This window comes from Diadema antillarum, unplaced genomic scaffold (genome assembly GCF_040938485.1).
Source record: "Diadema antillarum isolate AM-2024a unplaced genomic scaffold, OU_Dant_1.0 seq00000507_RagTag, whole genome shotgun sequence".
In the NCBI taxonomy this organism is placed as follows: Eukaryota; Metazoa; Echinodermata; class Echinoidea; order Diadematoida; family Diadematidae; genus Diadema; species Diadema antillarum.
Window position 1 is genome coordinate 2237142 of NW_027271462.1, and position 13792 is coordinate 2250933.

The 13792-nt window shown below is 37.8% G+C and overlaps 1 protein-coding gene across 1 annotated transcript in view; it reads right to left on the minus strand.

Annotated features, from left to right (window-relative positions):
* LOC139734048 (hepatocyte growth factor receptor-like) overlaps window positions 1-13448 on the minus strand; it is a 31514-nt gene extending 18066 nt beyond the window's left edge. The window contains exons 1-3 of the mRNA XM_071644863.1: window positions 12597-13448; window positions 10915-11246; window positions 10385-10573 (exon numbers count right to left, since the gene is read on the minus strand). Of these exons, the coding sequence (XP_071500964.1) occupies window positions 10385-10573; window positions 10915-11246; window positions 12597-13422 (1347 nt within the window). The 5' untranslated portion in view covers window positions 13423-13448. The remainder of the gene's footprint in view (window positions 1-10384; window positions 10574-10914; window positions 11247-12596) is intronic.
* Window positions 13449-13792: the final 344 nt, after the last annotated feature.

Consider the following 13792-nt stretch of genomic DNA (forward strand, 5'->3'; position numbering starts at 1 on the left):
AAGGAAGACAAGACATTTGATATTTGCCTTTTCCATCAACCTATCTCACAAATTTAACAGAATGTAGCATCTAATGATAAGATGATTTCACAATCTGTCTGATACAATATTGCATTATTTTAAAACTGTATGGTGTTTCAAAAAAAGAAAGAAGCACACTCATATACACACACGGTATTTCAGCCAAATTACATTTGTTTTCAATAAATTGAATACTCTTAATAAAACCTCAAGCTCTCTTTAAAACAACTAACATTTGCTCTTCCTGTCTATTCCTTTTGTCCAAAGCTACTATTACCAATGCAATTTTGTGTGTCATCATTTTACAGCTGATTTGAATCCTATATAACAGATGTATGTTGCTCTTATTACACCCACATTGTGATTCATGGAAACCTAAACTAGGAAAGAATGACAGAACGTCGGTCTACCTTTATGGATGGGAAAAGGCAAAATACATCGCATGACAGACTGTGAAATGTGAGCAATATTTTGATAACAGACTTGTCCATATATATGAGAAAAACATGTCATATTTCATAAAACAAAATTATCATGGTCCGCCGACACATTTCATAGTGAACAGCTGAGAGACCTTAATTCTACAAATATGTAGAGAGAGAGAAAGAGAGAGAGAGATAATGAGAGCGACAGACAGGTGGACAGATGTACCATGGGATGTATAAACACTCAAGAAGATATTTTGTGTGATTACAGTATAGTGATGTAAACAATTTGTCAAATAAACTTATATAATACCTCTCTGCACGCTCATTACTGTATTAAAAATGATTGTTCACGCAGTTTGCAGGAATATGTCTGTTACAGGTGATTTTGTTTATCCGAAAATGCAATGAGGTTCGATCATTTTTTCAGAACACACACATTTTGTACATTTAGGTCCTAGTAGATATTCATTATCCAAACGTGAAATAAGCCTTTTCGTTAATCCGAATATTCTAAGATTGATTTGTCCTAAGCGGGATTAGAAACCCGGGCCCGTTTCTTGAAACTTCGCGTTTCATTATAATGCAACTAAAAAAAATCAAATGCAGGTGTATCAAATCAAACACAACTTTGCAACTAAATGCAAGTGTGTTGCTGTCAAAACTTGCATAAGATAATCATATGAACCTAGAAAATTGTACGAAACTGAAACTCAATTGCATTAAAAAGCAAATCTAAAAATCAAATGCAAGTCCTTCAAATCACACTTAAATGCAAGAGCGTTGCAGAAAAGTCTTGTGGTTTTTGTATTAAACTAGAAACTGCATTTAAAGGGGATGGCTAGTAACTGATCAGTGGGAATGCTGGGGGATGGTTGTTCCAATTCTTGTGGGATTCATTTAAGAATACATTATATATCTATCGTTGTGTGAAAATTGTTTGCTTCAGAACGGTCTCATATTCAAGTAATGTGAAGTTTAATGTTTCCAGGTTAGCATGTCTGCACAGTGACGGGGCACTAAAGTGCATGCTCTAGTTTCTGCTGGGGCGAGGCACCACGCATCTAAAGGTTTATGACGTAACAAAGGCTCCTATACTGGGAAATTGGGCGATTTTTCAGTGGGTGGAAATCACTCATCTCTATGGAAGAGCAAGATCATAGGTAGAAAGTAACTGCTTGGTGGAGGTCTGCGCTCTCAGAGTGCTTTTCTAGTTATTATTTATATCATTCTCATCACTATCACAACTATAATGATCACAGCTATAATTATAGTAGCAGTGATAGTGATAACAGTAGTGGTGATAACAATGTATATAATTACAATACTAATGATGTCAGTGGTACCATACAAATATGTTTATACTACTATATGATGATAACAACTTTTGTAATAATCATAATACCATCAGTAACAGTACTACATACTGATAGTTATGATTCATTTTGTTGTTTGATTATGAATTTATCCATTTCTGAACCTGACTCTTGCATAAGTGTGATGGACAGGCTTCTTTTTATCTTACAGTTATCACAATGATAGGTAACCTTAGCAAGATACAACACCTACCACCTGATCAAATGGAATGATCTTGCACAACTGCCAGAATGATATTAAAAAGCCAATGTTATAAAACCGTACATCTACAATGATAAACACTGCATACTGTACACTGACAAACTGCTAATAGCATACATGAGAAAGACTACAGTTTGATTTCCTCATTATACCGTAAAGTTCCGTGTATAAGACGCACCCGTATATAAGACGCACCCCTAATTTCGGACCTAAAATTTAAAAAAAAAAACACACGAAAATGTCCACGCAAATATTGCGTGTGTCATACATATTATTTCAGCTCAATATTTCCCTAGAATGCAGCATGTATTTGCTCTATTTTTCGTTTCCTTTTATATTTTCTTTTAACGGTATTCATCGGGTATCAACAAAATATGGAAGACGCAAAATGCGAGACTTGTCTCGGTACTCACTTGCTATTGTTTCGCCTTTCAATCGTGGTACATGTGTCATGCATATCGTACTCATGTGTATACAGTACGATCTTTGCTGTCATACATAGCAGAGGGTGTCTCGCATATTGACGCATGTCAGACTGGAAGGTTCATCACGAAAAATAAGAAAAACATCAACAAGTGTAGCAGAGGGATCATACGGCAAGACGTACGGTGCGTACGGTAATTACACTCATGCACTGTTACCAGTAACATGTGTGTCTATTGTACCATGCTTGTATGCACAGTGCTGGCCTTTTGCAAAAGGCAGCTCGCTATAATTTCAGCACACGCACACAGAGAGCAATGGACTTGCACACACAGCGCGCAACGGGTTAGCGCGCTTCGATCCGATCGCTGTGTGCACGCGAGTCCATTGCAAAAGCCTCTCTGCAGCTGCTGCCTGTGCCAAAGGCTTGCTACTAGCTAGCTACAGCACAGTGTAGCTATATGCTATATATCTAGCTGGTCTCGCACTCGTGAAATGAAGAGCAAACGAACGGCATGGATATGCATGCATGCTTCACACATCGTTCATATTTACGGTGACATAGTGTCGATCCTACTCCGTATTTTACAGCTTTTGTCTATGGTCATATTGATACTAGTACATTGATAAGTTTTACAGTATCGGTAATTTAGTAATGATACCTGTACATCGCGTATTCCAGCTACTAGGTTGGCTGTTGGTAGCTTGGTAGACTGACATCGGTAGCATACAGCAGTGCTGTTACAGCTGTTGTCTATGGCCAGATTGATACATCGTTACTGCACAAGGCCGATGTAAGTGTATCTCGTATTTGCAGCTTTTGTGGGTGTCCAGATTGAAAGATCGCTCTTTTATCCGTAAGTTCTAGTGATTGCTTACCTTCCAAACGTCGATGGGCATACATGGCCCCAAGTTGGCCTTATAAAATTGGGTGTACATGACGGATTTTTTTCCTCGATTCGACTGTACCCGTGTATACGACGCACCCCCGATTTTCAACGGTTTCCGACGAAAAAATAGTGCGTCTTATACACGGAACTTTACGGTAGTTCTAGCCCTAGCACTGTAGGCCTACTCCCATACCTCTCCTGCTGTCACCTACACGTTTCTACCTATCTAAGATTAAGAAATTAGCATTATATTATATACAGTCAAACCTGTCTTAGCGGCCACCTGTATATAGCGGCCACCTGTCTATAGCGGCCACTGAAAAATCCCCCCGAGAGAAAAGCCCTGTTAAAGACCCTGTGTATAGCGGCCACCTGTCTAACGCGGCCAGCGGCCACAAATTTTGTTTCCCGCGGTAGCTTTTAACCTGTCTATAGCGGCCAAAGAGATGATAATTCAGCGTGTTTTTCTGCTTTTAGTAGCCGTACCAGTCATTCATGGGCAACTTTCAGTGATCGCCATCACTGCTTTCATCGCTCATTTAGAATCAAGCTTTCTTCACGACTGTACACATGCTACTGTGCAACAATAATTATTTCAAGAACACCGGCATTGTTCAATGCATGAAGCACATGTGTGCATACATACACACATATACATGAACATGTACCCGGTACTAATAGATGTATACAACGTTGATAAATGTGTACATGTACATTTGTAGGCAATGCACTCAAAGTTGGATAACCTGTCTATAGCGGCCACCTGTTTATAATGGCCCCTTTTTCGTTTCCCTTGGGTGGCCGCTATAGACAGGTTTGACTGTATATATATATTGCAAGAGATAGTTCCCTTCCCAAACGTGCGCAGTGCCTCATTGTGGGTAGCATATACTGAAAGAATAAGTCTAATTCTAAGTCTAAGTCTCATAAGTCTAATCACCCTAATTTCTTTCAGTATATATATATAGATAGATATATATTGATAGATGGATATTCATGCTTATATAGAGCAATGAGAAACTGTGAATTATACAATGTACCCTGAATATACAAGTGTATATATTACATTATACAGTGTATTATGATACATTTACATATTTCATGTACAGCTGCAATATGTTTGTAATCAATTTTTGTATTTTATCTAACTTTTATCTACTTGTATTTTATCTATTTGTATCTTTGTATTTGTCTATTTATCTATTAAATGATATCTCACGTATCTACATCTCTCCCTCTTTCTCACTTTATCTCTCTCTCTTCTGTCTGTCATCTGTCTGTCTATGTCTTTCTCTCTCTCTCTATCTCTCTCCAATGATGAGAATGATATCATAGAGAGGTATAAATGCTCCAAGGCTTATACACAACCCCTGAGCAATATTTGACAAAGATTCTGCTATGTAGATTCTGACTACTACAAGCCACAAGTCGAACGATCTCCTGGCAAGCTGGTATTGTGTATGAGACTATAGAGTGACTGCTGAGTTATATGATCGAACCCTATCTCATGAGGAAGTGAATGGGACAGAAGCCCATGGACAGGAAGTCACCTGTGAAATTTACAACCTGTCACTTTCTGGTTTGTGATCACTCCCCTCATTCATTTCTTCCTGTTGTGCCCATATATGTTTATACAGATTTCATGCCACTGGTTGACTAAGTGTGGCCGATATGTGGATGAAGAAATACCCTAGCTGTTGAAAGCTGTCATTCTGCCACTTTGTTCAATTAACTCCAATGTCAATGAATTTATTTCGGCAATTTAAAGGGCATGTAATTCAATTCACAAGGGGGTCATTTGAATCATTACAACCAGTTTGTTTCTGTTATGCCATCCCCAAATGGCAATTTGATGGGTCCCTGGACATATAAGGATGATTATGTTCCCTTTGCCTCACATTGCCACTGCCCTTGTTATGAGTTAAAGTTGCCTATTTGGTTGACTCAATGACAGTCTGAATAGGAAATAGGCTAATTGAGGCAGGAGATCTAGATGGAGTTGCGAGGACACTATTTTGTTTGTCACCTAATTTCATACCAGCAAGTGCTGGGTAAGACGAGAAAGCAGCTCACAATACAAAATGAAAGGACTGAGCTCATTCAGAGTGTAATACTATTCCTCATAATGGATGAATTGGCTTGAGTTGTTGAATATATGCACTTACATGGTAAAGTGCATGGATTATGTAAAGTGAGCTTTGTGGTGTCCATGCGATAGTTCTTAGAAATACTGTTTGTATTCTATCTGAGTAGCTGGTGCAAGAGCTGATTTTTAGCGACTGCAAAGTCCCAGTTCCCCAAAGTTCCCCAGATGCTGCTCAGATTCCTTAATTGAGCTGCCACTCGATCTGAAACTCTTTAACTCTTTATGTGCCACGTTCGCAAGTCTGACTCAGCCGGTGGCGTGCCAATTAAGTTTGCATATTCTGCTCAAACGCACAAACCCGCCAAAACCGACTGATTAATCACAAAATGCCACAGTACATTTAAAGCCTTTGTCGCAATTCCATTCCTGCTGCATGTAGCTTGCATTTTATGTGGTGATTGACTATCAATCGGTGTTCCTTACTGGATTTGCGAGTAAATTCTAAGTTTCTGTCATTGTTTTGTGTGCAAAAGTCATGTCTCTACAATAAAGTAGCTACAGGCCATTTGAAAGAAAAACAATCATAGACTTGATAGATTTGTCATACAAGTCATATCACAGCAAAGTTTGGCATTTTCTCTACAACTTTACACATTACAATGTCCAGGGTAACAAAAATCTTTACAAGTTACATAGATTTGAAAAACAGAATGTTTTCCCGAAGCATGTTAACATTGCTGTCTCAGAATAATGTGGCACACAGGGGGTTTGCACCATGGCAAATAAAGAGTTAAGGAATATAGCTCAGCTCTTATCAGAAAGAATACAAGCAGTACTAGGGAATATCACGAGGTCACACTGCAAACTCACTTTACATAATTACCACTATAACTTGCCCCAAATATGTCACCTATTTCACTAATGAATAAATGATATCGACACACAACACATAATTTATAAATACTAAACAAATTTTACAGGACTGTCATTTGCAACTTTGTAGACAAAAGACACAAACACGCAATCACACACACACACACACACACACACACACGCACAAACACACAAGCAAAATGTCTTTTGGGTTTAGAGTGAAGTTACAAGATCAACTGTATTAGAAAAAAGGATTTTTTAACTGAATGTAATTATTTTTATCATTTATTTATTTATGTATTTTTTACTGAAGGGTTGGCCTGTTCAGTTTTGTAAAGCTGCTTTCCAAAGGCACTCTGAAGTAGTAACAAACATTCTACATGAAAATACACAATACAGATACATTTAACCTTGTAAATGACAAACATTGAGAGTGGATTAATGATAAATACGTATATATCTGAAAAAAATATGTAGATATGTGGATATCACAATATTCAGGGATTACTCGAAATGAAATAGGCACCAGGAAATGCGCATCCCTTAAAGAGGAAAGCCAGTCCAAATATATGTTAGTCTGATGAAAAAGAGTAAAATCTTCTGAGTTCAAAAGTAAAAAATTTGACTGAAATGGAATGAAAAATAAGGAAGTTGTGACATTTTGAAGTTTTGCTAATTTTTGCAAAATATTTATTGTACAGTGGATATAAATAATGCAAATGAGTGAGCTAACCATGCCATAACCTCACAATTTTCCACTGTTCATGTCAAAAAAAAAAATGATGAAAATTAAATGTTTCTGTCATTGAAGTCTAAAACATGATGTTATTCCTGGTTAAATAACTTCAGAATAGCAAAAAGTTAGATATACTGGGATTTGAGCCTCGCGCATAATTGCGTTTGAATGAAAAACTGGATATTTCAAAATTTTATGTACAATCTATATGGCAAGTAGTGAGGAGATGACATGCTCACTTTGCCATTTGCATATTCATATTGACCGTTCAAGAACTGTCTTCTGAAAAATTCTTGAAACTTAAAAATGTCATAACTTCCTCATCTTTCACCCAATTTTAATCAAAATTTTACAGTTGAACTCGTAATATTCTACTCTTTCTTATCAGAATAACTTATATTTGGACTAGATGTTTTCATTTAGAAACAGTAAACAGAATGTAAATAATGCTTCTCTTCCTCGCTGCTAAGTGCAGTTTGAGATGAAATTTACCACACTGATTGGAGCAAAAAGAGAGCTAATTTCTTTTGCTTCATACTGTGTTGATAAAATCTTCATAATTAAATCACAAACAATTAGTGTAATCATGCATTAAAAACTTTAAATTCAAACTGGCAGAACTCAAATGATCGAAAAAGACTGCTCTGATGTTGGCATGAATATCTGTTTCCAAAATCTCTACATCATTTGCCTTGCTTGATTACAAAATCATGCAAAGATGTATCAATGTACTTTTTGAATAAAGCAGTCAAAATCCTATGTATCTACCAAAGAGTTTTTAAAGATTCATCTTGCACAGCTTTGGGTTTCAAAGACAGTTCACCATCCACTGAACAGTGGTGATAGAATATTTTTGTCCTGCAACAAGGGTTCAAAATTAGTAAGCCAGTATATTTACCAATCTGGTTATCTCGTTGAGAAGTTAGGAAGAGCTACTAGTATACAAACAGCTTTACCATGCAGGTTCACTTCCAATGACCAAATCACTGTGTGGGTGATCATCACAATGTTGATGAGTTTTCAGCGATTGGCACAAGCACTGTATAGGTTGGCTTATTCAGATCTCTAAGTTACTGACCTCTTTTACGTACATGGATTTCATTATACACAAGTGTGAATATATTTTATGGATGGAGATGGAAACAATATATGGACAGATAGATAGATACATTGATAGATTGATAGATTGATAGATTGATAGATTGATAGATATAAATATATATATAGAGAGAGAGAGAGAGGAGAGAGAAAGAGAAGGAAAAGAAATGAAAATATCAACATTTTGTTTTCATTGCTTTCTTTCTTCAGAATTTCCCTTCTTTTCTTTCACTTTCCCCTTTGTGATTTTTCTTCCTCCCTTTCACATGCTTTTTTTTCTGCTAGCGCTTAAACATTCAATGTGATAATGTGCTATATATTCAAGTATTGTGAATTATTATTATGCTTCGAAATGCTGTACTTTCCTTATCATATGATATAATCATATCATTGTGTGTGTATGTATATATATATCGTCGGGTGCCCGTGCATTGGCCGTTAACGCAATACAAATTGTATTGCATTAACGGCCAATGCACGGGCACCCGACGATATGTAAAATAATATGATCACATCATACATGTATGTATATACAGACAGATCTGTATACCAATCTTCCTAAAATCAGATGTTGCTTCAATGTATTCAAATATCTTAGCACTTTGCAGGAAAAAAAAAAAGACTAATCGTAACAGTCTTTGGGCTGTCTAGAACAATCCTTTGATCAGTTTCCAACGTACCTCATCACTGCCTAGGGGAAAATAAGACAGGATCAACTGTGTTCCTCGAGGGCTTGATAAACAATGTCCAAACTTCTCCAAATACTTTTTTTCTCTATTTATCAGCCATGTGGAAATCTATGGCCAACTGGATACCAGCCTAGTGGTACAGGTGACTAGATTGACAAACCACTTGTGCAAATGTTTTTGTAATTTCTTAGCCAGTGTCAAAAACACCTGTCTGCAGCTATCTGTATCTTCCTGTCTTCTATTTACACTTTACCCAGGCCAGAAGGAGAACAAAGATTTCTGTTCATGAAAAACTGACTGTTCACAGTGTATTGCTAATCTGATTTTTTTTTTGTTTCCTTTACCCTTATTTTCTAATTTTTTTTTGTTTTGTTTTTATTGTGTTAGATTATCAGAAAATAATAGTACAACAAATTCTGGTCTCATTTCAGCTGTGCATTTACTGAATACTTTCTTTTAACCCATTGAGGACAGTTTGATTTTGCTACAGCACAAATTTCCAATAGATGCCTGCCTGAATATACTCGGGACTCGTCCTCAACTAGTTAAAGGGGTTAATGCATAGATCAGATTATCACTGAACAGATAATTCCGCTTTTGGTATGTATCTCTACAAGATATGTATGCTGCCACTAGAACTGTCTGTCCAAATAAGCACTTTGCTACAATAAACATAATACATTTTCCCAAACATACCTTTGCTATGAAAACAAACAAACAACTGACAGTTGCTGAAAGGTGATATTCAATTAACACATCCATTGTTTAAAGAAATGACTTCATCTATTTTGTATATCAATGCAAAATTTCATTCACTGGAGTTATGGCATTGCGTTACACACAAAACCAGTACCAACAATCCCATGACACCCGATATGAAAATTTCTGATGAAATTATCATGGAAAGATACAAACAAGCCACACCATTCATCATCAAATAGTTATACAAAAACCATAGACACTATATGAATATATATTCTCATTTATGATATTAATAATACAATATATCTTGTTGCCCCCTCCCCATTTTTAGAAGACTGTCCCCTAAGCTACCCCAATCCTATCTACCCCCCCCCCCCAAAAAAAAAAAAAGTTCATGCTAAGTATTCTTGGGCAGAGTTGAGTGCTCTTCACTGTTCTCAAGCTTTGTTCAGCAAGTCACTGTAGCAAAGTAAAATGAAACCTATTAAAGGTACAGTTTACCTTTGGGAACAGTGATTTAAAAAAATTTCAAGATATGACATTTAATGCATATGTTTCGGTCTGTTGTACCACAAAACATCCTATCATATAAAATTTTCGCAATAAAGCCTAAAATATAAGGAGATATCTGTATTTTTCTCAATAAACCGTAACTGTAGACGGTTTAGTCTGGAAACATTTGTATCATAACTATTGTTCTTATTTTGTATACTTAACAATACTTTACATCGATTTCACCGACTCAAATTTTACAGTGGTTCTTTCTATCCCTAACTCACATTTAAGAACTATTTTACAGCATTAATGCTGGGTTTTTGTGTCATCTGCAAATGGTAAATTATGCCTTTAAGATATGCACTGACCTTGTGTATCATGCCAGACCTTGTTCCCAAGACCGTGATGGTATCCCTACCCATGGGCATGACAGTGATGGAGGTGTAGTGGTGACCGTGGCCGCCACCCCTCAGGTAGTCATAGGAGCGGAGGCTAGCATCCGCTTCGATAGGATGCAGGTCTCCTGTCCCACAAAAGCTTTCATCAACCAACCTGTACTGTTGAGAGTGTGTGAAAATAAGTGTGCCTACATTAGCAATTACTTATATCTTTTTCAAAACTCACTGTTCAGGTTACTACCTTTTGCATTGTACATAGAAGATTCATATTATTCAACTCTGTATTCATTGTGGTCTTTATCTGTTTAATATTGACACTGCTCTGTTCATATATTCAGTCAGTTATCATATCTCTTTATTTATTCATTTATCATTTCTTTCATTCATTAAGTCTGTCATTTCTGTACTTGTTTTTAACTTTAACCATTATCTTCTTTGACCTAGACCTGGTAGTATGGAGGTGTATAAATCATGATGGCAAGGCACAGAATGCTACTCACTGTGGCATATGCACAGGGTTTATTTGGAGAGAAGTGTCTCAGGCCTTGGTATCCATAACCGTTGAAACATCCTTGGAGTCCCTCGCGAATTTTCCTAGACACTTTCTTCATGGTGAAAATGCAAAGAGCCGAGTGTCCCGTTGGCTTGTTGGGAGAACTCTCTGAGCTCTCGGCAAAGATGCCGTAGAGGGCGTACTCATCGGGAGCAGTTCTTAGTCTCTTTGCCATGTCAGATCCTACGGGCCCGAAATGTGCAGCCTGGAGCAAGTTGTAAGTACGTGTGCGATCACGACTGATGCACTGCAGTGGGATTTCAGTGTAAGAGTAGTAACCTGTAGAACGACCAAATTTTTAATAGTTAGCACACAGAAGTTCAGTTAACAGATGCAAAAGGTACCTGATTAATCAAGATATGATGTTGGCTTTGGCTCATATGATAGGAAAAACATTTTGGAATGCCCAAATGTTTGATTGAGGATTTTGTATTTTACAATGAAAAAAACCCAAAAAACTGACATTGTGTCGTTTTCTGGTAGAGGGCCCTAAGGTGTGCGGGCTTACAAAAACTCACATAAACTGATGAAAGAACATATCAAAGAGCTTTCAAAACTCTGGTCAAATCATGTCATGAACAAAAATTTGATTTGGGGTAAAATTTAATGCCACGGTTCTTCTGTTGAGCTGGCTGAGATTAGTTCTATTTGTGCCTTTGTTGTTGCTGGTAGATACACTACTACAGCTAAAGTCTGTGTTGTTGTTGTTGTTGTTGTTGTTGTTGTTGTTGTTGTTGTTGTTGATGATTTTTTTTTAACATTTATTGCCACAAGGTTTCTCATTATAATGAAGCTATGCTGAACGTACAATATCTCATATGAGTTGTCATTTTTGATAAACATGCAATTTCTTGGTAGTCTCCTTTGAAACCTGCTGGAATGAAGTTTTGGTTGAGGTCTGCATAACTTTCTGGCATAAAACACTCCCACAAACACACAAGGTCACAAAGCACAATTTAATGTGGTTTATGAAAAGATGTGAAGATAATTTTGTAAGTTGCATTCATCTCCACACAAAGCACTGATCAAAGAGAAGCTCCAAGGCTCAGGCTACTTCTCTTACCACATCACAACCATAGCAGAACTATCCCAATATCATTTCCCACATGTACATTGTATGAGAGTCATTATAAAACTTGATGTGAGTAAAAAAAAAAAAAGCACCCTTCCCCACTGGCTATCAGCCCCCCCCCCCCCCCCCCCCCCACAAAAAAAAAGCTTTCTATATCTTGTGATCACACTCCCATTTTCTACACTAGCTGCAAATGGTTTTGTTGCTCAATTGCATTTGACACTTGTGATGACTCATCTACTCCAAGGCTCTGTCCACAAGATCTGTTGCTTTTGCATATCATACCAAATTTGATGGGACTATCTAACTTCAGATGAACTAAAAAGGGAATCTCGTTGAGTTTTTACTTGTACCATCACCCTGTGACTTGATTTACGATTGAAACAATGTTTTTTTGCAATGAAATTCTGTCTCTTTCTCTCTCATTTATATCTTACGCTTACATTCTCAACAAACCTAAAATATGCATAAGATGGCAATAAACCTTCCTAAATTCCCTATTTTTACCAAATTTGTTTATCTTTTTTCATTGTAATCAAGTGTCTGTCATCACCCACCTATGTCATGTGAACAAATGCGCACCAGTCTACTTTCATAGGCCTCTTGATCAACATCTACCCTCTGCACCGTAGTGAAGTACTTGAACTCATCCCATGAGAATCCGCTGACGTATTCAATGGGGTAAGTATGTGCATACTCCTCCCTCAAGTCAATAAAAGTGTACCGCCCGAATTCAAGCTCTTGATACGCGAGGTCGAGAGTCCAGCGGTTATTGTGCTTCCGCAGACACTTTGTGGACACAGCGTGCTGGCGAATCAGGGTGCCGTTGAAGAGTGGGTTGAAACTCATGGCAGTGTAGATGCCCTGCACGTTGTCCGTCCTACCTCGGTAGTTGGACGTGGTGGTCCCAAAGAAGGCGATGACAGATTCGCCGATCCCGAGGGAGGATTCCTCGTAGTGGTCGACGTCGTGCACCCTGGCTTCCACGGTCTGGATGTCCTCCAGGCGATGGAGCACGCACGTTCCATTGAAGGCAGTGCCGCAGGCCATCAGGAAGTCGTTCTCGCGATCGATCAGGAGGACCCTGTTCTCATTCTCTCCGGACCCATCTGGTAGGGCGCAGCCATCTTCTCCTCTCACACAGAAGTTGGAGATGTCAGCTGTGATGGAGCTCTGTGCAGCAATCAACGATAGATTTGAGTTGAGGTGATAGACAAAGTTTGTGCCCCCAAGGTACAGGTTTCCTGTCATTTCGTCCATTATGGCGTGCTGAACAGGAAGTTCGGGTTCAAAGGCCATCAAATTGTCAATGCTCAGTTGGCCTGCAGTATGTCTGATAATCAGCTGACATATCAGCAAAAGAACCCAAAGTCTGCAGTGCATTTTGAAGGCTATTGGTAGATGTGCCATGGTGCTGAAACGGTTGTGTGCTGGTCTCGAGAAACAGAATTTCACATTCACTGTTGTGTATGTCAATTCTACATGGTCTGTAAAGAAAAAGAAAGAAAATAAATAAAACATCTATGATATATTGCCTATTCTGCACAGGAAGTCTGAATAAATCACAATCACATGATTGATATTGAAAGTGAGCTGTGAAAACCACATAATAGGCTGTTCTCTTCCAATCTTTAATCCTTCTCTTGTAAAAAAATGTCAACACGTGCACTCCCACATAGTTCCATTACATCATTTATGAGCAGAAGTGGTTGTGAGTATGTTTATTACTTTTGTACTTGAAATAGATGTTGTA